General features: G+C 49.1%; 5 protein-coding genes across 5 annotated transcripts; 3 read left to right on the forward strand and 2 right to left on the reverse strand.

Annotated features, from left to right (window-relative positions):
- Window positions 1–183: 183 nt before the first annotated feature.
- FSUBG_7798 (tRNA-dihydrouridine synthase 4) lies at window positions 184–1,549 on the forward strand (the record flags this gene model as incomplete). The annotated part of the gene is made up of 5 exons (XM_036686138.1): window positions 184–215; window positions 272–350; window positions 397–499; window positions 552–876; window positions 922–1,549. 5 exons carry the CDS (start codon window positions 184–186, stop codon window positions 1,547–1,549), a joined length of 1,167 nt encoding a protein of 388 aa, XP_036536720.1.
- Window positions 1,550–1,698: 149 nt separating this feature from the next.
- FSUBG_7799 (exocyst complex component sec10) lies at window positions 1,699–4,307 on the reverse strand (the record flags this gene model as incomplete). Its single annotated transcript, XM_036686139.1, has 2 exons — window positions 1,699–4,046; window positions 4,112–4,307. The coding sequence occupies 2 exons, from the start codon at window positions 4,305–4,307 to the stop codon at window positions 1,699–1,701; spliced, it is 2,544 nt and encodes an 847-aa protein (XP_036536721.1).
- A 656-nt stretch (window positions 4,308–4,963) lies between these two features.
- Window positions 4,964–6,040, forward strand: FSUBG_7800 (NUS1 nuclear undecaprenyl pyrophosphate synthase; the record flags this gene model as incomplete). Its single annotated transcript, XM_036686142.1, has 3 exons — window positions 4,964–5,053; window positions 5,106–5,514; window positions 5,565–6,040. The coding sequence occupies 3 exons, from the start codon at window positions 4,964–4,966 to the stop codon at window positions 6,038–6,040; spliced, it is 975 nt and encodes a 324-aa protein (XP_036536722.1).
- Window positions 6,041–6,109: 69 nt separating this feature from the next.
- FSUBG_7801 (DNA repair family) lies at window positions 6,110–7,199 on the reverse strand (the record flags this gene model as incomplete). The annotated part of the gene is made up of 3 exons (XM_036686143.1): window positions 6,110–6,722; window positions 6,771–7,033; window positions 7,098–7,199. The coding sequence occupies 3 exons, from the start codon at window positions 7,197–7,199 to the stop codon at window positions 6,110–6,112; spliced, it is 978 nt and encodes a 325-aa protein (XP_036536723.1).
- Window positions 7,200–7,663: 464 nt separating this feature from the next.
- On the forward strand, window positions 7,664–9,263 carry FSUBG_7802 (tRNA wybutosine-synthesizing 2; the record flags this gene model as incomplete). Its single annotated transcript, XM_036686144.1, has 5 exons — window positions 7,664–7,916; window positions 7,974–8,075; window positions 8,157–8,207; window positions 8,266–8,684; window positions 8,745–9,263. 5 exons carry the CDS (start codon window positions 7,664–7,666, stop codon window positions 9,261–9,263), a joined length of 1,344 nt encoding a protein of 447 aa, XP_036536724.1.
- Window positions 9,264–19,404: the final 10,141 nt, after the last annotated feature.

Genomic DNA, 19,404 nt, shown 5'->3' on the forward strand with positions numbered 1-19,404 from the left:
TAATTGTGATATTTCTTTCTTCAGGTGTTCTTCTTGGTAGTAAGTCTAGTCACGTGCCTTGACTTGCACAAAAAACCTCTATTCTCAAGTAATCCAACTACCGTATACAGCTCACTGTAGACCGAGAAGCACATCACGACTGATAAGAGTTTATTCTTGGCTTCTCGTATTCTTTCTCTCAAAATGTCGATCGGTGAAAAGTGTGAGTCTGACCAGTAAGTGAATGTCATCATTCCGATATGTCCAGGGTATGCCTAACATTGTGAAATAGTCCACTCAAGATCTTTGATGTGGCTAGGAAACAGGATCGTTTCTTATATGCTCTTGCGCCCATGGTTCGATATGGAAAGGTATACTTCGGTGAACTAAATACTTGAGTCTGCTCATATTTGTTAGTTGGCATTTCGACAAACCGTTCACAAATATGGAGTTGACCTGTGTTGGTCTCCTATGATCCTTGCCAAGGAGTTTAATCGAAGCAGTTTTGCCCGAGACAGCGGTAGGTCACAGTATGCCTGTATAATGAGCTCTATGCTGATGTATTGGAACAGATTTGACTATCTCTACTACACCAAAGCAACCACCAACCATTGTCCAGTTCGGCGCAAATGTCCCCCTTGAACTTGCTCGTGCATCAGCTCTCGTCGCCCCTTACACCCAAGGTGTCGATCTCAACTGCGGATGCCCACAGTCATGGGCTTGTGCAGAGACGCTAGGTGCTGCATTAATGAATCATCGTGATTTGGTAAGGGATATGGTGGTTGAAACTCGACAACGTTTGGCGAGTGATGGATGGGGGGTTGGCCTTGAGAAGGACATTGACAGTCCCAAAGGCCGAAGTGTCAGTGTAAAAATCAGGATTCACAACGATCTCAGGTATGGCCTCTTCTTGAGATAACATAGGTTCACTGACACAATCAGACAAACCATGGACTTTATCGACACCGTGATAGGTCACCCACAAAACCGCCAGATTGACTGGATCACCATTCACCCACGGACAAGATCAACCCCATCGACCACACCAATCAGGACTGAAGCCCTCGAGATCTTGACAGCCAGGTACTCGAAAACACTCCCAATACTCCTTTCAGGAGATGTCTTTGACCTCAACACTCTCCCCTTTCAACCCACCATCACCACCAATAACGACTCCCCCCTCCCCTCGCTAGACAAACTGGTTCTCAACGATACCAACTCCGCTGCGAACATGCCACGTCCTAGTAACACTAACCTCTCTGGATTCATGTCCGCCCGTGGTCTCCTTGCTAACCCAGCCATCTTCGCTGGCTACTCTGCTTGCCCATGGGAAGCTGTTGAAACCTTCATGTGCAAGGTTGCAAAGGCGCCTGTGCCATTCAAGCTGGTACAACACCACATTATGGAAATGACATCGCCGGGCATGGGGTCTGACAAGGCATCGCTTCTAGATAAGAAGGAGCGCGCAGAGCTAATGAAGTTGACCAATACTTGTGAGATTATGGACTTCCTCGATGAGAAGATTGAGCAGAAGAAGGGGAAAGATGGTGGCATGAGACGAGACCTATGAGCTACTTCTCCGTATCACATCAACAACGGCCCTTGGACTACGGAAAGAGAGCATGGTGTCTCATTCAATGCATTCATGGCTACAAAAAAAAATAACACTCTGCAACCCATTCTACAGAGTTTCCCATGATCCGCCTCTTGCACCAACGCTCAAAGACCACTCAAAACGCCCTGAATACCCACTGTCCCCGAGTCATCACGCCTCTGCACAAAGGCCCTAAAGTCTGCCCGTGACAACTTCCCCCTTATGCCCGATGCCGCCAGTGTTCGTGTCTTTTCGCGGAGTGCTTCGGGGCCGACGATAAAGAGAGAACCAATCTCAGTGAGCATCTCGACAGCGGAGCCAACCTCCTTGGTCAATGGCCACTCGCGCATTGTGGAAACGTACTTTGCGATATCTTGCGTGACCATCAGACCTCCTGTGGCGTTGACCTGGAATTTCTTGAAATGCTCAAAGAGCAGCTTCAGAATCACCAGAGCAAGTTCAGTAAAGAACTTCTCCGAGTTTTGGCCGTCGATAGCTTGGCGAGCGAGACGCTGGACGCGGGTCAAGAAAGTACAGATGCTCAGACACGTCTGTGTCTGCAATGAGTCGAGCTCGACCTCTTTTGGCCGGAAGTCCTGCTTCCGCTGACCAGCTAAGGACTTGGTCACCCAATTGGACACAACGTCGATAGTGCCCTTGATGACATTGTTTGTCTTCTTCTCAATGTTACTAATGGCCACCCTCTTCTGCGCCTCCATGCTACGCCTGACTGTTGTGTTTGATTCTGCAAGCCGGATGAGCACGACTGTGATGAATCGATCCATGAGACTTGTGATTATGACAGCCGGCTGTATCGTTGGCAAGTAAGACAGATCGGGCTCGGTCTTTGTGTTCTCCTGCACAGAGACTTGATCAAGGGCAGCATCGAGAGTAGTCTCGATGTATACCTGGCCCAGGCTCGTCAAGAGCAGGTTCAGGAGAGTATTCACATCTTTGGGAGTATCGGTCTGAGTCCCGAGCTCAAGAGTACGCTGGACGCTCTCGGCCAACCACTTGAGCATGCGCTTGGCATTAGCAACGCTCAAAGCGCCGTCCTCCTCTGAGACCTCGATTTCGTTCTTGTTATCCTTGTCCTTATCTTGAACACCAGCGACACGCAGCATCATTTTCTTCTGTGTGCTTGTGAGTTCTGACGAGTCGAGACGCTCGATATAAGCATCCTTTGCGGAGGCAATCAGTTGTGTGCCTTGCTGGGCCAGTGAAGCCATGAAACCAGTGGGCGCCTTTTTCCGTCTGGAATGGTATATACTATACTTGAAGAGCAGGGAGCTGTACATTTCTTCCAGGCTCTTCCTCTCCCGCTCGATGTACGAGTTGCCTATCATATATGGCACAAAAAGCTCTTCCATCTGCTGGTCAAGTGTATGTGCTATTTGGGCGGAGCAAGGCTCGGGGTGTTCTGTCAAGCCATGGGACTTGAGATCTTCGACCAATGATCCGAGATAAGTCCTTGAGGAGTGCAAGGCTCTCAGGAAAGCCAAAGAAGAGATTTTGAGAGTTTCATCCAATACCATTTCGAGCCTCTGTTGGATTGACTGCTGAAATATTCGTTGAATGAACTTGATAAGCACTGTTTCGTAGTACGGAAAGATGAGTTTGATCTGGTTGGACTCGTCTTGCATGACGATCTTGATTTCGTCCAAGAGGTTCTGCAGGCTTGGTTCCACTGTTGGCGGCTCCGAGTCAGGATCTGCCAGCTGTTCCCATGTATCGCTATCCACCTGGACCTCATCGGCGAGGAGTTGATCGCGGTCCAGGAAGAAGGCATGCTGGTTGACAAAGGTCGCAATGACACTAGCACCTCCGTTGAAGTCGTACAGAACCTTTGCACATTCCATCATGTCGCTATAGTTGCCCTTTTTGTTGCTGTTTTCGAACTGTTGAAGCAGATCCTGCTCGAGCGTCTCGCAGAACTTCTCCAAGACTTCCCTGGTGTTGTGTAATCTATTATTTCCAACCACACCGTTCGTTTGTCCCCCGTTTCGCTGGCCGTTCGTCTGCCCCCATGATGTTGGATCAAGTCGCTGGCTGATGCGCATGAGTTGTCGAACAATCATTGCGCATCGTACTTTGTGCTCAGAACCAGCCTGTCTTTGAACGTCTTGTAGAAGTGATAGCTTTCCCGTCTCGCTGACCTCCGTCCAGCACTGGATGAGAAATATGGCATCGTTCGCACGCCGTCGTTTCTTGTCCAGGTCCTCGAGCTTCTCGCCGATTTGGAGCGCAATGTTGCCGCCAGCGTGTGTTTTGATGCCGACTCCATTTTTAAAAGAATGTTCTTGATTGAGGGATAGATCTAACTGTTCGAACGCCCTCATGGACTCGTCGAGCTTCTGGCCTAGGGTCTCGAGTGTTGAATCGTGTGCTACCTCTGCGCGGCGCACATGCGACATAAGCTCCGACTCCTTTTCCTGAAGTTCAGCTCCAAGCGAGCCGAGTTGATCAAGGGCATCTAACAGCTCGAGTCAGCACGATTGGCTCTGAATATATAAGCCGAAAAGTGTATGCCAGTCATACTTTCAAATGTTCGAATAAGGGGTTTTGGGTCGAAAGGTGTTTGCGCACTGCCTGACCGGCGATTCGAGGGCACGGCGCTCTCTGCTAGGCTGTCGACAAAGTCACGCACAATAAAGTCCTTGTTGGAGAAGTCGTCCAGAGTGAAGCTGGGCCCTCTCGGGAAGAGAGTCTTGGGGCCGGAAGCGGTGCGCTCCATATTGTTGTTTCTGGTGAGCGTAGAGGCGCTACATGTGGAGAGGGATCATCGACAGTTGATACTTGGAAGAGGAGGAACTTGGTAAAAGTGTGAGGTATGTGAAGGCTGCAGCGTAGACTGTTTGCTCGCGTCGTCGATCTCGTTTCGTTGTCGGTCGTCAATGGTCCATGGTATTGCGTTGCAGGGCGATCGATAGGTTAGGGTACCTTGCCTTAGAGTGAAGCACTGGACCTTGAGCTTACCTACCTTGGGTATGTACCTATGCCCGCCCGCTGTCGTAGCTCCAGAGGCTCGGCTTACAGCGCCCAGCCCCGCTATCAGCTGCCGATTTCCAGTGGAGGAGGAGCTGAGCCACAGGCACGTACGTGACTTGTAAGGCCAAGAGTTATGGTGGAGAAAAGCGACGTAACCCATATCGCACCGCCACGACTTTTATTGCCATGGCCTTGTCTTGACTTAAATACACGTCTGCCCACATTCACCTGTCCAAGCTTATAAGCCTGCCCATCCTCGGTTGTTTGCGCGATCGCATCCCTATTTGACTATTTACAAGTCGAAATCCTGTCGCCAACATTTTCAACCACTCGGACACACGTTGGCAGCTCCAATCGCCTGTTAGACAGCCTTGAGGCTGCACATCAATAGCCATGCCTATCATGACCACCCGCGATCGCCAGGCCTACAGGGCCGACGAAACCAAAGACCATACGCTGTTATCAGAGAAGGAGAGGCAAAGGATGCTCAATGTATGGTCGCAAAGTGCGCATGACTCTAGTGCGCCTTGCTAACTCATCACAGTCTTATCTCCCTAAGCCCAACGATCCTCCGCCTACTCTAAGCTCAAACTCTCGACCACAGCGACGATCGCGGTTAGGACTTCGTCGCTTCATCCTAAACCAAATCCACGTCCTCATCTTTGCCATTATGCATGGGATCTTCTCCCTTTACATAAAGATACGCCAGACCTGGAACGTGGTGGGCTACCAGATCTCGTCCGTTGTCAAATATCATCATGGTACACCACAATACATCAAGAAGGACCTGGTTGGTTTGACAAAAAAGCCAAAGCATCTCAGTGTTATTCTGAAGCTCGAGGAGAATCACCGCACAAAGGCTGACGTCGAGCGGCTCCTTGACGAGGTAGCCGAGATTGCGACATGGTGCGCCTGCGCCGAGATTCCGATGCTTTCTGTGTATGAGAAGACAGGTTCGTAGTGGCACATGTGATACTTTTGTACATCCTCTAACATGTGGCAGGGATCCTCAAGAAGCACATACCTCGAGTCTACGATGCTGTCAACCAAAAATTCGCATTCTACTTTGGCCCCGAGCACCCTGGTCTTAGTGTTACATCACCCCATAAGGAGGATCTCCCAGCGCCGTTTGGTGAGAAGCCCAAGGAGCATCTGCGTCTGCACCTCATTTCCGAGCAAGACGGCCGTGACTCCATGGTCGATCTCACACGTACCTTGGCTGAAATGTCGCAGAGGGGCAAGCTTTCTCCTCACGATATCTCCATGGAACTGATTGATGCTGAGCTTTCTGAGGGCATCATGGATGAGCCTGATCTTTTGCTTGCGTTTGGTCCCTACCTCGAACTGTCAGGTTATCCTCCCTGGCAGATCAGATTGACTGAGATTTTCTGTCTGCAAGATAATGAGAGAGTTGGATACCAGGTCTTCCTCAAGGCTCTGCAACATTACGGCAGAGCCCAGATGCGCCATGGTAAATAAGTTGCCTGTTGTATAAATTTCCCTTTGTTGTTCATACTTCATATACCTTAGAAATAATCATATCTGGACTCATGGTTTCCAGAGCAGCATTTCTCGGGCCTCCCTATTCCATCTGTACACTGGCCCTGTTCCTACATTGTAGTTGTAGTAATTATCTGTTCCTCCTTTGACCATCGCTCTCCGAAAAGTTATGTTGATCCTTCCGCCATCTTCTTGATTCTTCCCTGTTCGCTTTGGTATAGAGTGCAACCAGTTAGACTGCGTTCTCCCTCTCATTAGCACCATGTCACCACTTCCCAATGGTAGTTTCAGCGGTTTCGCGCTCACGGAAGGGGGACTAGGAGCATTCAGAGGTGGCGGTTTGTGCTTCATGAGAAAATCACGACGTGCCCCTAATGAGAAAGAAGCAATAGCTGGGTCACGACCCAGGAATTGCTCATCATCGCTGTGAAAGCTGATGCTGTCGAAACCAGAGGCGTAATAGTTGACGAGGCAGAAGTTGTATTTACAGCCTGTGGCCAATTCTGTTCTGTGACGAAGCTCATCAAGGCATTTTGGTATAGGCCTAGGAGGATATCTGGCGTATTGTTTATCCACGGCTCTGAAGCCTGTGTTGGCGTCTACTGGGAGACCTTTGTCATCGAACTTGGAAGTCTCATCAAGACCAAATACAGTAGTCCATCTGATAACCTGTATTAGCATGTTTTCTTCCAGGAGCGCTATAGCTTACCTTGGAGTTCGTATCTGGGTTTCTATGCCACCTCGCTTGATCTTGTACTCGACTCTGTAGAACGGGAGTTCTGAACGAAGAAACTCAAAGAGTCTCCGAGATACAGGACCTGAGATGAAGGGCTCAAAGTACAGGAGGTCAAGGTCAGGTTGATCATTGATCTCTCGTCCGGGTTGATCTGGCAGAGTAGACAGCCCCCTGCTTAAAGATGCTGATAGGTTCCTGATGGGATGAGGGTAGAACTGATGCTCAGAATATGTGGTCTATGGCCGTTAGAATTCATGTTGACCAGTCTTTGTGTTCATTTTATGTGGAATTGTCTCTCACTTCTTCTGAAATCACGTCGCTAGAAGTGATTGCTCCAGTTTCTGTTTTGGTTTTCTTCATAGTTGGACTGAAGAAGGCATCAAGAGTACGCTTCCTAGACATGATGGCAGATGTTGCAATAGGGTTTGTTTTCGTATTCCTGCAGTCTCAGCACTTGAAGTTGACAGATTTATCTGAATCCGAGTTGCTCTGCCTAAATAACGATTGGCAAACCGTGAATATGTATCTCCAAGTCGTGACATCACTCGAAACTCCCAGCCATGCGTATAAGTGAAGATGTGGCGCATACATATGTGGCTGTGCATAACCATTTAAATTCGAGCCCTAAAAAGCTCATCAATCAGCCTCATTTCTAAGGTCTAACTAAGGGACCAGGGAAATAATAAGTACTAGTTAAGTCAAGACCCCTGGTTTGACTCATGTCAGTCAGTCAGTGCATTTTCGCCAAAAATTCAACAGTACCTGAAGTCACTATGGATGTTAGTTCTCAACCCTTGTCACTAGATACAAGATAGAAGAAAACTAATGAGTATCAAAATATTTAGAAAAATTCACAGTTGCGAGAAATGAACCTCTTCCGAGCACCAGCCGCTCGTGCGGCAAAGACACTCGATAGGTCCCTCTTTGCAAAAACTCTTAACGCTGCGGCGGCTTCTATCAAGGAGAATAAGCTGCTATCCAAGTATAGGAAAGAGCTTGAGAAGACAAACGAGGTTTTATTTATGGAGAGATTTAATCCCGTCCTGCCTGATCCAGACCCGTCACTTGCTTCTCAGGGCAAAAAATGTATCGTGTTGGCTCCTCAGATTAAGCCTACGTGTAAGTTGTAGAATTTCCGATGAGCTGGTCGCCAAGTATGCTAATTATAAAGAATAGCCCCAGAAACATGGAGTCCCATCCTCGAAGAAGCCTCGAAAATCGGTGACATCAAGGTGGTGCCGTATGATATTGAAATTGGATATGACTCTTGGTCTTATCGTACGTACCTACGCACACAAGCCTTATTCACAAGTGGACACTGACAAGTACGAGTTGATGTTATGAAATCCATTCTTCCAGATGAACTTCACGAGGAAATCCCGAGCGGTTTCAACACCGTGGGACATGTTGGTATGCTATGCTCCTCACTCATCGAACGGCCAGCATCATTGTTAACGCGTATGCGCAGCCCATCTCAACATCCGTGATCAGTACCTACCTTACAAGAACATTATCGCCCAAGTACTTCTAGACAAGAACCCTCACATCAAAACCGTTATCAACAAGATCGATAATGTCGGTTCAGAGAACGAGTTCAGGACTTTTGCCTACGAAGTCCTTGGTGGTCCTGATGACATGAACGTGGAGGTGAGCGAGGCCGGCTGCGTTTTCAAGTTCGACTACTCCAAGGTATACTGGAACAGCAAGCTCGACACAGAACACAAACGGATTGCAGGACTTTTCAAGCCTGGAGAGGTTGTTGCTGATGTCATGGCTGGTATTGGGCCCTTTGCGGTGCCAGCTGGCAAGAAGGGCGTCTTTGTCTGGGCCAACGACAAGAACCCAGAGAGCTACCGCTACCTTGAGGAAGCGATTCGCAGGAACAAGGTGAATGAGCTCATTGTCACTGTCGTCTCATGATGGTTCGATATTAACAATTGGATGCAGGTCTCGGAGTTTGTCAAGCCCTTCAACTACGATGGCCACGACTTCATCCGCACATCCGCAGACCTTGTCCTGGAGGCATCAAAGCGCGGTGACTGTGCCGTGATCAAGCCTCCAAGGCAACCAAGAAACTCTACGGCTCCGCCCCCGGAGCCTGTCCGAGTGCCCGTGCCACCAACGATCTCACATTTTGTCATGAACCTCCCGGCATCCGCAATTGAGTTCACACACAATTACCGCGGTCTGTACCACGGCCACGAGGAGCTGTTTGAGCCTCACACCGAGGCCAAGCTGCCCATGGTGCACGTGCACTGCTTCTCGGTCAAGGCTGATGACGAGACACCCCTCATGGACATCTGCGAGCGGATACGTAAAGAGATTGGCGTCTTACTCAGACCGGGCGATCCCGAGAACCAAGGCGAGGTGCTCATCTACGATGTGCGAGATGTCGCTCCAGCAAAGAGAATGTTTTGCGCTTCATTCCGTCTACCGCGTGAGGTTGCTTTTGCCGAGAGGGCTTAGACGGGGGTCGGTCGATGTCGATATTGATGGCGCCGGTAGATCTCGAGCCCCGGGTGGGACTTGTCGGCCGGGCGAACGGCCGGAGGGGACTTCCCTGTGCTGTGCTGTGCAGTGCAGTGCGGTGTGTTGTGTTTTGGTCTATACTCTACTCTACTTTACCTACTGTAACGTATCCGCGCCGCGATAGGATATCGATTGACCTACCAAATGCAGTACGAGACTGGAAACTCAAAAAGGAACAGACCAAGGCGCCTAGACTTGCTACGAATGCAACTCTACTGTATGTACATACAGTCAAGAATAGGGTCGCATTTGTCGGGATATGACCGTCGATAATGAGGCGCTTACAGTACTTATCGCTAATATCTTGTTCCCCCCCAGCCAAGCCAATTAGTGGCTGGGTGAGTTTTACCGTGGTCCGTTCAGGCACGATGACGCTCCCATGATAGGTAGACTAGATGATAAGTCAGTGCAGTACCTAGAGAGAGAGAGGGGGGGGGGGGAGCCGGGGATCCTTTGAACCGTTGGAAAGCAGAACATGACAGAGCCAGAACAGATTTACTTGCAGCCGGTCAGTGCAGTTTGGGGATATCCTGGCAGATCGACGGTACATCCAAGTTATGAAAACTCCTCCTCCTCCTCCTCCTCCATTTGCTTGTTTCGTGAGCAAAACAAGCTCACAAGGCGCCATGCGTGGCTGACAAGGTCAAGACGTGGCAACCCCCTCACACTTTGAACGTTTCCCTGGCATCCCTGCTCACACAGTCGCTGGTGGGAACGGGTTGTGTTGCCCATCTCATCGGCGACGGCATCTTATCTTGGACACCATTACCATTCATTATACGTCCGGACGTCCACCTGACTTCATGTTGAACAACGCAGACACACCCCCTCAGACTGCTCTGGTCTGCATCCTCGCACTCTGTGGTTTCACGGCATGACCGTTGGACTGCAGTCTGCCGCATGCATTGGAGCTGACGCGCGCCCCGTTGTGTGTAACTTGGAAGAACGGGAGCCAAGGCTGCAGAGGCCATCAGACGTTCAAATCAACAGCGAATGGCAAGACAAGTTATTCGGGTCGGGGTTCTTCTTCGGCACGTTTTTGAGAGACACACATGCTGCGGGCTCTGTGGTGTGTGTGGCTGCATATTGCCAATGTCAATGTCTGTGTTAGTCATGTCGTGATATCAAATTTCAATTTCGTAACCTTGTTGAGCATCTTTTCTCTTCTCTAATAATAAAGGAACCATTTTTGTTCTTCCTCTTTCAGTGATGTGCTTCCATAACATCTTGGAGCCCCTGGTCTTCCCGCCATCCCGACCCCAAATCCAGGGTTACCTCGAAATCTAGGCGACCTCGGTGTGGTATTCCGTAACCCTACGCGCAGGTAGGGGTGCTGCCATCCCCCACGCAAATTCCCCTGACCGATCTACCATACGCACATCTTTCAGCCATACCTACCTACCTACATAAATCATGTCTGCAAATGCAAGCCATGGTTGCGCTGCGTTATCAGCAAGATACCAAAACACAACACCATGGAGACACAGTGCCATACGATCTCCGCAGCATCAATTTGAGGAGAATTGAGATGCCACCAAGCTGAAGCCTTACCAACTCTGGCTGAAAGGGTGGCAGTTCTAATAAAGAGAAAAGATGATATCTGCTGAATTGACGACAGGGTGCACCCGGCGGAGAATCTCAAAATCCACAAAGAAACCGAGATGCAAAGCAACCCGGGCGAGCTCTGCTAATGCCAACTGTGCAAAACGGTGGCGAGAAATAGCACACGCAAATGATTATGGTTCCTTCAAGTCTTTAACTTGACCTGTCGTCCAAGCAAGCCCTCGGTGCGGGTCCGGGATTTCTTCATCAAATGCAAGAGAAGCCATTCGGAAATCATAGCCATCCCATCATACTCACACCCAATTCAGTCCAACTCGTTGATCCTCTGAGGCGGCCCGTCGCATATCATCTATAGCTCAGGTAAATATATGTTGATAATGCAACCCGGTGGTTTCTATCTTCCCCTCACTGGTATCAATCAGCGCAGGGCCATGCTGCAAGTCCAAAGAACGGGTTGCGGGAACTGCAACCCACGGAGTGGTTAGGAGAGAGGCTCTGGATGGAATATCCTGGTATCCGGGTCCATATGCAACGCACATCACCCATCTATGTACATCAAACGGCGGCCATCTCCAATTAGGCTCTGCTGCAGCGCCTCGTCGTGAACAAGGGTCTACGAGAACGGGGTGTGGAGTATGAAGTTAGTATCTAGATGAGGAAGCGAGAAGAAGTGGACAGTCTAACAATCAAACCAATTATGAATGAGGCTGAAAACGTGAGTACAGTATACCTATATATAGAGAAGCGACTCTTTCGAGATAGCGTTGCAATAGGAGTTGCCGTGGGTGTTTCGATAACACTGATGCCCTCCCATCCATGACATGACTGGGTGATAAGTCAAGAGGTGGCTCACGATCATAGGGTTGATGTTCCCGATTCTCCAGGGGCTTCCTCGCCAAGGGGTATTGTGTTGTATTGGTAATATCTCACAATTCATGATCCTCCTAAGGATGCACACGAATGAAGCCTTCACATGCCAAAGTGTGGCTTCTTATTGATAGATCCGAATCTTGTTGGTCAATCCCAAGCACTAGAGCCACATTACTAGGAAGAAACGAGTGTCGAATGCAGAAACTCCAAACAGGCAGCCGTTTTGGGGCCATTCAAGAACCACAATTTACCCATATATTTTTCAAGTTCTCTAGTTCTCTCTTGTCATTTTGGAGAGAAGTTTACGCACTCTACTAGCAAGATCCACTCACTCGGTCCGAGACGATCTGCTTCATAACCTTCCACAAACCTCTCGGCCGACCCGAACTATCTACCTTACCTTAGTAGATTGCGACTACGTATGTAGTATAGTACTAACAGCAAGGGGCAAATGTGCGGCCTGGTTGGTTGGCACGATTACCTAGAAATCGCTACATGTTGGTCGAGACTCGATTGCTGTGCCAGGAGGAGCATTTGTTAGACGACTTGGTAAACTGCTTGGCAAGCGACTGTAACCCTAAGAGTCAGCACCAGCACCAGCACCAGCAACACCAACACCAACACCAAAGATCCCTCATCATGGGGGAAGTCTAGAAGCGAAATTACTGGACAATGTATGCGCCTATGTTCTGATACTGCATCATCATAGGAAGTCTCATAAGCAACCATGACTCCAAACTGGGCTATCGGCATATTAACATGGACGTTATGAGCATAATTTCCGTATTTGATCATGAATTTGCGGAGCCAGCCAAGGAAAGGTATACCTACTTTGTCTTGTCATGACACAAGAGATGTGCTCTCTGTAAGGATGAGAACAGGATGTCTGTCTCAATGGCGGATTGCCTCAATGCAACTTGAGATTTATCACTTACTTTTCGAGGCCCGTCACGCAATGAGGGTCATGGTATCAAGAGCCCGACAGACATCTTGCCTATATTGGTATCCCGAGAGCATCACATTAGTGGATAGTGACATGCTTGTTGCTGCACTCGTAAGCGCTGGTGGTTCTGCTCACACGCCCACTGCTGATAACTATGCCTTGAATCGCAACAACTGTCAACATATCTCATCAACCCTGGAGACCGAGTATGAGACCGATACATGTGCCCTTCGCCGGGATGAAACTCTGGAATCAAGCTACAGCACACCTTGAGAAATACCTCAATGTTGGAGTGTGCAGAGTGCAGGGCCATTTCTCTACGTATGTGGTGTTAGGATTAAAGCGTTCAGGTAGGAAAACACCAATGATGCCAGGCTACTAAGCCAAAGCTTATGTCTTCTCCAGTGCGGAGACAACATGAAGATCACAGCCCGAGGCCCCCACCGCGATATGTATAAGAAAGGCTCTAGATCTTGCGTTAGTACGGCCATATCCATAAGCTGTTTCGGAGTCGGGGCGAAAGGTGGTGATCGATCTCCATGTCGATCAGGGTCTTTATTCAATGGCACCATAGTTCAGCATTCTAGCCTCGAAGCGGGCATATCCGACCACTGACTCTCTGTTGGTGAGATGATGCAAAGAGACATAACAATTACTTGTCCGGAAGATGCTGAACTCTCTTGGCATCGATAGCTGGTGCGAGTAGGACCGACCAGTAGTTTTCATTAGACGTTTCCGTCGAGACATCGATGCAAGTCCAATAGGTATACCTAGAAAACAGAATCATGAAATATCAGCCATGAGAGGATTGTTCCTAGGAGTTATGACGCACTGAACTTCTCCAAGCGGAAAGTCTCGAATAACAATAGCCAGGTTATCGCAAATCTTCAAACAGAGCCTCAACTCGCCTGTGGACCATAGCTTTGCTATACATACTATCTCTCGCAGAACTACGGAGTATTATCCCAGTTTTAGGAACTAACTACTCCGTACCTGTTCAGTGATAAGCTACTTAGATACAATGCCGAGATTACTCTGTCTTGCACAGCTTTTTGCATTATTTTACAAAATAATGAACAGCAACCGTCCCACAGTGACATAGCTAAAGGAATGCACATGGCGATCGAGATATCAAGCAAGCAATTAATTGTCAATGTTGATAAGAATCTGCACGGCTATTGAACCATGAACGGAGCCAAGGCTGATACTGGCGTACACACAACTGCGTCGGCCATCTCGATGTCCAGGATTTCGGTGGCTGCTGGTTAACAATTCGGCATTCAGAATTGCAAATGTTGTCGTTGTTCGGCCTTTCTGGCAACACCTTTACTAGAGGTTCACTCTGAGCGGAGACATTCTGGGCATTGTGGTGTGTGTGCGCTACTCTACTCCAGCCACATCTTTGCTGTCCCACAGATGCAAGCTGCGAGGCGGATGATGCAAGCCCTTGCAGCCAATGGGTTGAAGCGAGGAGAACATGAAGCCGAGTTGGACGTACGTGTATTGGCCCTCAAGGTCGCCTGCAGGGCGTTTCACAGCAGAGCCTTCACCGGCCCACTCCTAAGACTAGGTACTATAACGTATTCTGCTGTCAGCAAAATCAACCGTCTATACTAAACTTGACCAAAACAGCAGCATTCGATGGGTCTTGATGGCATGGCATGGCTGATGGTTGATATGGGTCATGGCGTAGAGGGTCCGAGGACAGACCTGGTGTGTTTGCTTGATTCGAGTTTTGTTTCTCGGGTTTTCACGGATTGAATGCCTCGAGGATCCAAGGCTATATGCTGCTAGATACGTGTGTGGCGAAGGGAAGCTTATCGGAAACCGACCGAGATACGAATGAAACGATACGACTGGCATCAGAGGGCCGATCCCGGTTGAGAGTAGAATCATCAATTGATATTGTCGATAAGCGCGTCTGTGTTACTCGGCGAGGGAGTTGAAGACATGGCGGAGGACAGACGAGATATGGGGAAAAGACTGATAAGAGAGATAAGCCCTCATTCAGGCGGAGGAGTAGGTAGGTAGGTATTCTCTGATACGCTCGCTGTAGGATCGGATATCGAGAAGCGGTTCATGGTGAAGCTGGGGGTGCATGGCTAGTGGCTGTAGGGGTGTTGTGTGTTTGTGAGGGGCAGGACGGATGGATCTTCATTGACCTGGGGGAGATTCTGGGGTGAGGTGAGGGGGTGGGTTTGGGGCTGCCCCGTGTAAGTGTGGGCAGTGGCTTTCAGCCAAGGGCACTCGAGGACGAAGACTCAACATCAACGCCCGTTACTATCTGATCTTTATCTCGGGTGCTTTGCATAGGTACTTAGGCAGGGCCATGTTGGTGGATGTCTTTCTGTTCCGTGGTATCACTTCTCGGGGAGTCATCCATTGCTCTGAGCGACTGAAAGCACCTCATCGTGCTGAGATTCAGCTACATCAGCCCTGGCCTTGGCGATTTGATTCAAGTATGGCAACCAAGCGACAAACTGAATATGTAATAAATGATATGCTCGACGTCCAAGCCCGGGTTCTGTAGCCGTTGCTCAGAGCTCAATCAGCCAATCGACATGGCAAATTGGGCGCTTTGTTACACACAGACATTCAGGTACGACATACAGTACATACAGTCTAGGGGAGGAAAGAAAACACAGGGCCTTAACTCTAAGCGATAAAAATATTTAGGTAAATCTAGCCTAAGTTTAGCGGGCTTTTTTCTAAGTTTATTTTAACGCCCTATATCAAGGTCCGGTGTTTTCTTGCTCCCCAAGGACAGTATAACGGCCAGGGGAGATAAACACATGGTTGTTGTGTGAAGGGGCCACTGATGTGTCAGTGGGTTGGCTGATCGGTTGGTTTTCGATTGTTGTCTCACTCACACTCCCTTTTCTTTGTTTGTTTGTTTGTTTGTTTGTTTGTTTGGAGAAGCTAGAGCATACCTGCCATGCCCGACGATTGACTCCAAGAGTCTTGGGCTATGCGCCGGGGCATAACACGGGAAGGACGTGTACCTATTAGATTGCTCATATCCGTGTTGTATCACCAGTAGCCCGGCAAAGTGCTTCAGCCATCGATCACGGGACCTTGTATCTCCAGTATGACAGGCCAGATAATAGGTACCTAGGTACCTACCTTACATTAAATAAACCAAGATACCCTATGGTTACGAGGTACCCTTTGGCTCAACTACTAAGAGTGTCACATTCAACTCTCAACTGTGGCAGCCGCTGCAGATCCAAACCCTGGAAATAATATGCCGTTTCAATTATTGTAAATTGGAGTTTCTGTACCAATTGTCAGCACTCGTGGGTTGTGTTGGTTGTGGCCGAGTTTCCGGTTTGAGATGTAACCCAAGGCAATCGGAATGTCATGATGACGCTGGACGAGCGAAATCGATACCAAAGTGCGTCCCAGGGACGGGAGTAACAACCCTGAAAATGAGCTGTTACACAGCTCGGCCAAGAAAGGGATGAACGGAGATGCAGTAATCTCCATCATGCATGCCCCAGAGTACTCCGGTACAGTAGAGAATATTCCTCCAGGTTTTATGATACGGAGGTTTTGTCGATCCCAGAGGCAGCTAAAAGTCGATCAAAGACCGCACGGACCGTACCGTTTATCACATCTCATCAAGCAAGCTGACGTCCTGGAATCCCGCAAGCTTGCTACCATGGCCAACATACACCGCAGTTTGGGTTGGGGGTGCATTCCTGTGTTGCAGCGAGGGGACTGTGCTGATCTGAGCCGCCGAGGAATCAACGAAGCCACATACGGCATTGTAGATGCATCTCGACTGATATGGTTGAGATGTATGTACTATATACGCTCTGGACTCTGAGACAGAGCGTTGGACACGTTGGCTGAAATCCGGCATGGAGATGAATCATTTCCAAGTTTGGGTGATCTACGCCTGGATGACAGCAGAAAGAGCACGGATCACGACACGAGCTTTCAATTGGCCTCTGACCAGGCACGGGATGAAGTGAACCCTTTGCATTTCGGAATATTATCCTGCATCCAACCGACGTATCCATTAGCACACATAATCCCTCGCACGTCCAACGCCAGAAACAATGACCAACGATATGGCGTCTCGACCCCCAAAGAATTGAGTTCTCTGGCGGGAGCAGAGTTCTGGGCTGGTTCTCTAATAAATCCCGCCAACAACATCTCTCCGACGACCCAATCGATAGTGGAGGACACAGCCAGCATCTGCAGCTTCAGTTTTGATGGAGCACGGGCAAGACGGGGTGCGATCGAGACCTTGATTTACGGGGCATTTGCATGAATTGATGCGAGGGGAACTACTTCATCGCCGATAGTAGCGCTTAGTATGTAGTTGACGAGTCCTCGACTTTTTTCTCTCCAGAAGTTAGGGTTTGTGTCGTATTCAGCCGCGAGGACAATGGCTGTACGTAGGAGTCAACGTAAACCACCCCGGCGAACCAAGCGTGGGTTTTGAGCCTCCTACCTACAGAATTCCCTCATCGACCCTATCTAAAATTAGGATACGATGAAGGGCATTGCGCAGCCCAGAGACGTTGAATTTTTTTATTATTTTTTTTTATTTTTATAACGGACCCTGGAATTTGCCTCTGTGAAATTCGTGATCGAGTAGGGCACAACGCCACGGAGCACGCCAGAAGAATAATATTTCTGAGCACAGAACAACTGATAATGACGTTATCTGGATCAAGCATGGTCAAGAAAGAGCCCTGCATTCGAGTGAGACATGTCATAGCGTGAGGGCATTAAAAAAAAAAAAGCGTTTGGCAAAGCAACGACATGGCCGTGTGGTTGCTGTTGTAAGTGGAGTGGATCTCATCAGGAGGAGGCTCAAAAATTTCAACATTTTTTCTTAGGTATAATAATTGATTATCACGCCTGGGCCTGGTCCAGTATGTATTCGGGGTTTCTCTGGGGGAATTGACGATGACATCCGATCCAATCAATTCCACTGATGACACTAAAATGAAATAAAACTGGTTCTTTTTCCTTGGATGATCAGGGGCGTGAGCAGCTTCTGGAGCTTATCCGGCCCTCGATAATCCCCGCTCTGCTCGGGCAGTTGCGAAAAGCCCAAGCGAAGGGCAAAATTGGAAAAAGGAAGATGAAAATTTAGGAGAAAAACCAAACCGACGATGCTCCCCTGCCTGCCTGCCCGGGCTGCCCCCTCCCGTCGTTTCTCCTGGCCTGGACTGGACTGGCTGATAGACCCTTGCTAGCATTAGGCTGTGGTTGTCCCCTTGTTAGGGCCCAAAAGTCTAAGTTGTCTGTCCAATACAAGGCTCTCGTCTTACTCGGGGGAACTATCCCGTGGGCCCGGGGGACATGGTCGGCTGTCTAGGTTGGACCGTTCCGCTGGGCCCTCCAATGAGCCACCCCCTAAGGTACCTAACTCAACCCTGACTCTCTCTTGGATTCTTTCACTGTCCTGTTGCTGAGGCTTTGCACTTCCACGGACTCCGCTTTCGCCCCGGCTGTCTCGAATCTGGTACCCGAGCCCATTCCAACGGGGGGGCCAGAAGAGGCTGAAATTACGGGCACTGGAGATATGGGGAGTGAAAAGTCTGAATATGAAGTTGCCATTCTAGCCGCGAGTCGAGCCGAACTGATGTTTGAAGCCATCGTGACTCGGGCATCTTTTGGGTGACGGTACAGGTGTTGATACTGGATATCTTGCTAGTCAAAGTCTGTCTGTCTCTATGATCTTTAAGGAACACCGACAGCAGACATTGTGTATTTCTGCATTCACTGATTGTTCTATGTATCATAAGAAACCGAACTGCTTTCATTCATCATTGACCATTCTAGACCTTTGGCACATGAGACTGAGACTCGTGTCTCCTGTCCCTGGTTCAGGAACGGGGGCAAGGACTTTCGATTAAGCCGAAAAGGAGCAAGGAAGACATCTACGCCCGGGCCAGCTGAAGGCGCGTAACTTATGAGTCGCATAGACGGACTCGAATGTCGTGCTTGTTATGTTGTTCCGCTGTTCAGGGTGAGGCTCACTAAGGACGGCATACTTGGGATGGATTCGCTCGTCTCAGTCAGTTTGATCACGCGCACTGCCCTGGCTTCCTCACTTATACCGTTGTGCCCCTGTCCGTCAGGAGACAGACTGGTGATTCTGCATTGCGCGTGATGGTCTAGCTATCGCTGCTCGCTACCAGAGAGTGGGATACTGTTCTCCCCTGCAACGGTCGCTTCTCCCGAGTGGATATTTACTTTCGAAGCAAATTGCTTCACAGAGTTGGGCTCTAACCCCGCAAACAACCTTGTTGATTCATCTTATTGTATACGATTCAAGGTCAAGGTCAAGGCCTTTGCATTTCACACGATGGTCATGGGGTCAAGCCTACGTGGGATTTGAAGCATAGTTAGAAAATCAATTTTGGGCAGAGTCGAGGATGCTTGCAGTAGAGTTTATTACGAGGGTAATGCGCCAATTTGTTTGGTACTTACATCACGTTACATCAACCACCTAAGGCTCTTATCGGTTGATACTTGCCTACCTTACCTACATCTGTCCATATGTACACACATTTCCACTGGCCCATTGTTTCGCCAACTAGGTTTGAGGCTTTGAGCCTCTTTGATCTGCACCGAGAGCTACAAACGGTAAGTCAGGGCGGGTGACGATTAACTCAATTCAAGGGATGAACTATCTGGCGGGTTTCCGCATCGGGTTCTTTTGTGTTGGTTGTTAAA

The sequence above is a fragment of the Fusarium subglutinans genome (genome assembly GCF_013396075.1).
Source record: "Fusarium subglutinans strain NRRL 66333 chromosome Unknown NRRL66333_c0000101, whole genome shotgun sequence".
NCBI lineage: Eukaryota > Fungi > Ascomycota > Sordariomycetes > Hypocreales > Nectriaceae > Fusarium > Fusarium subglutinans.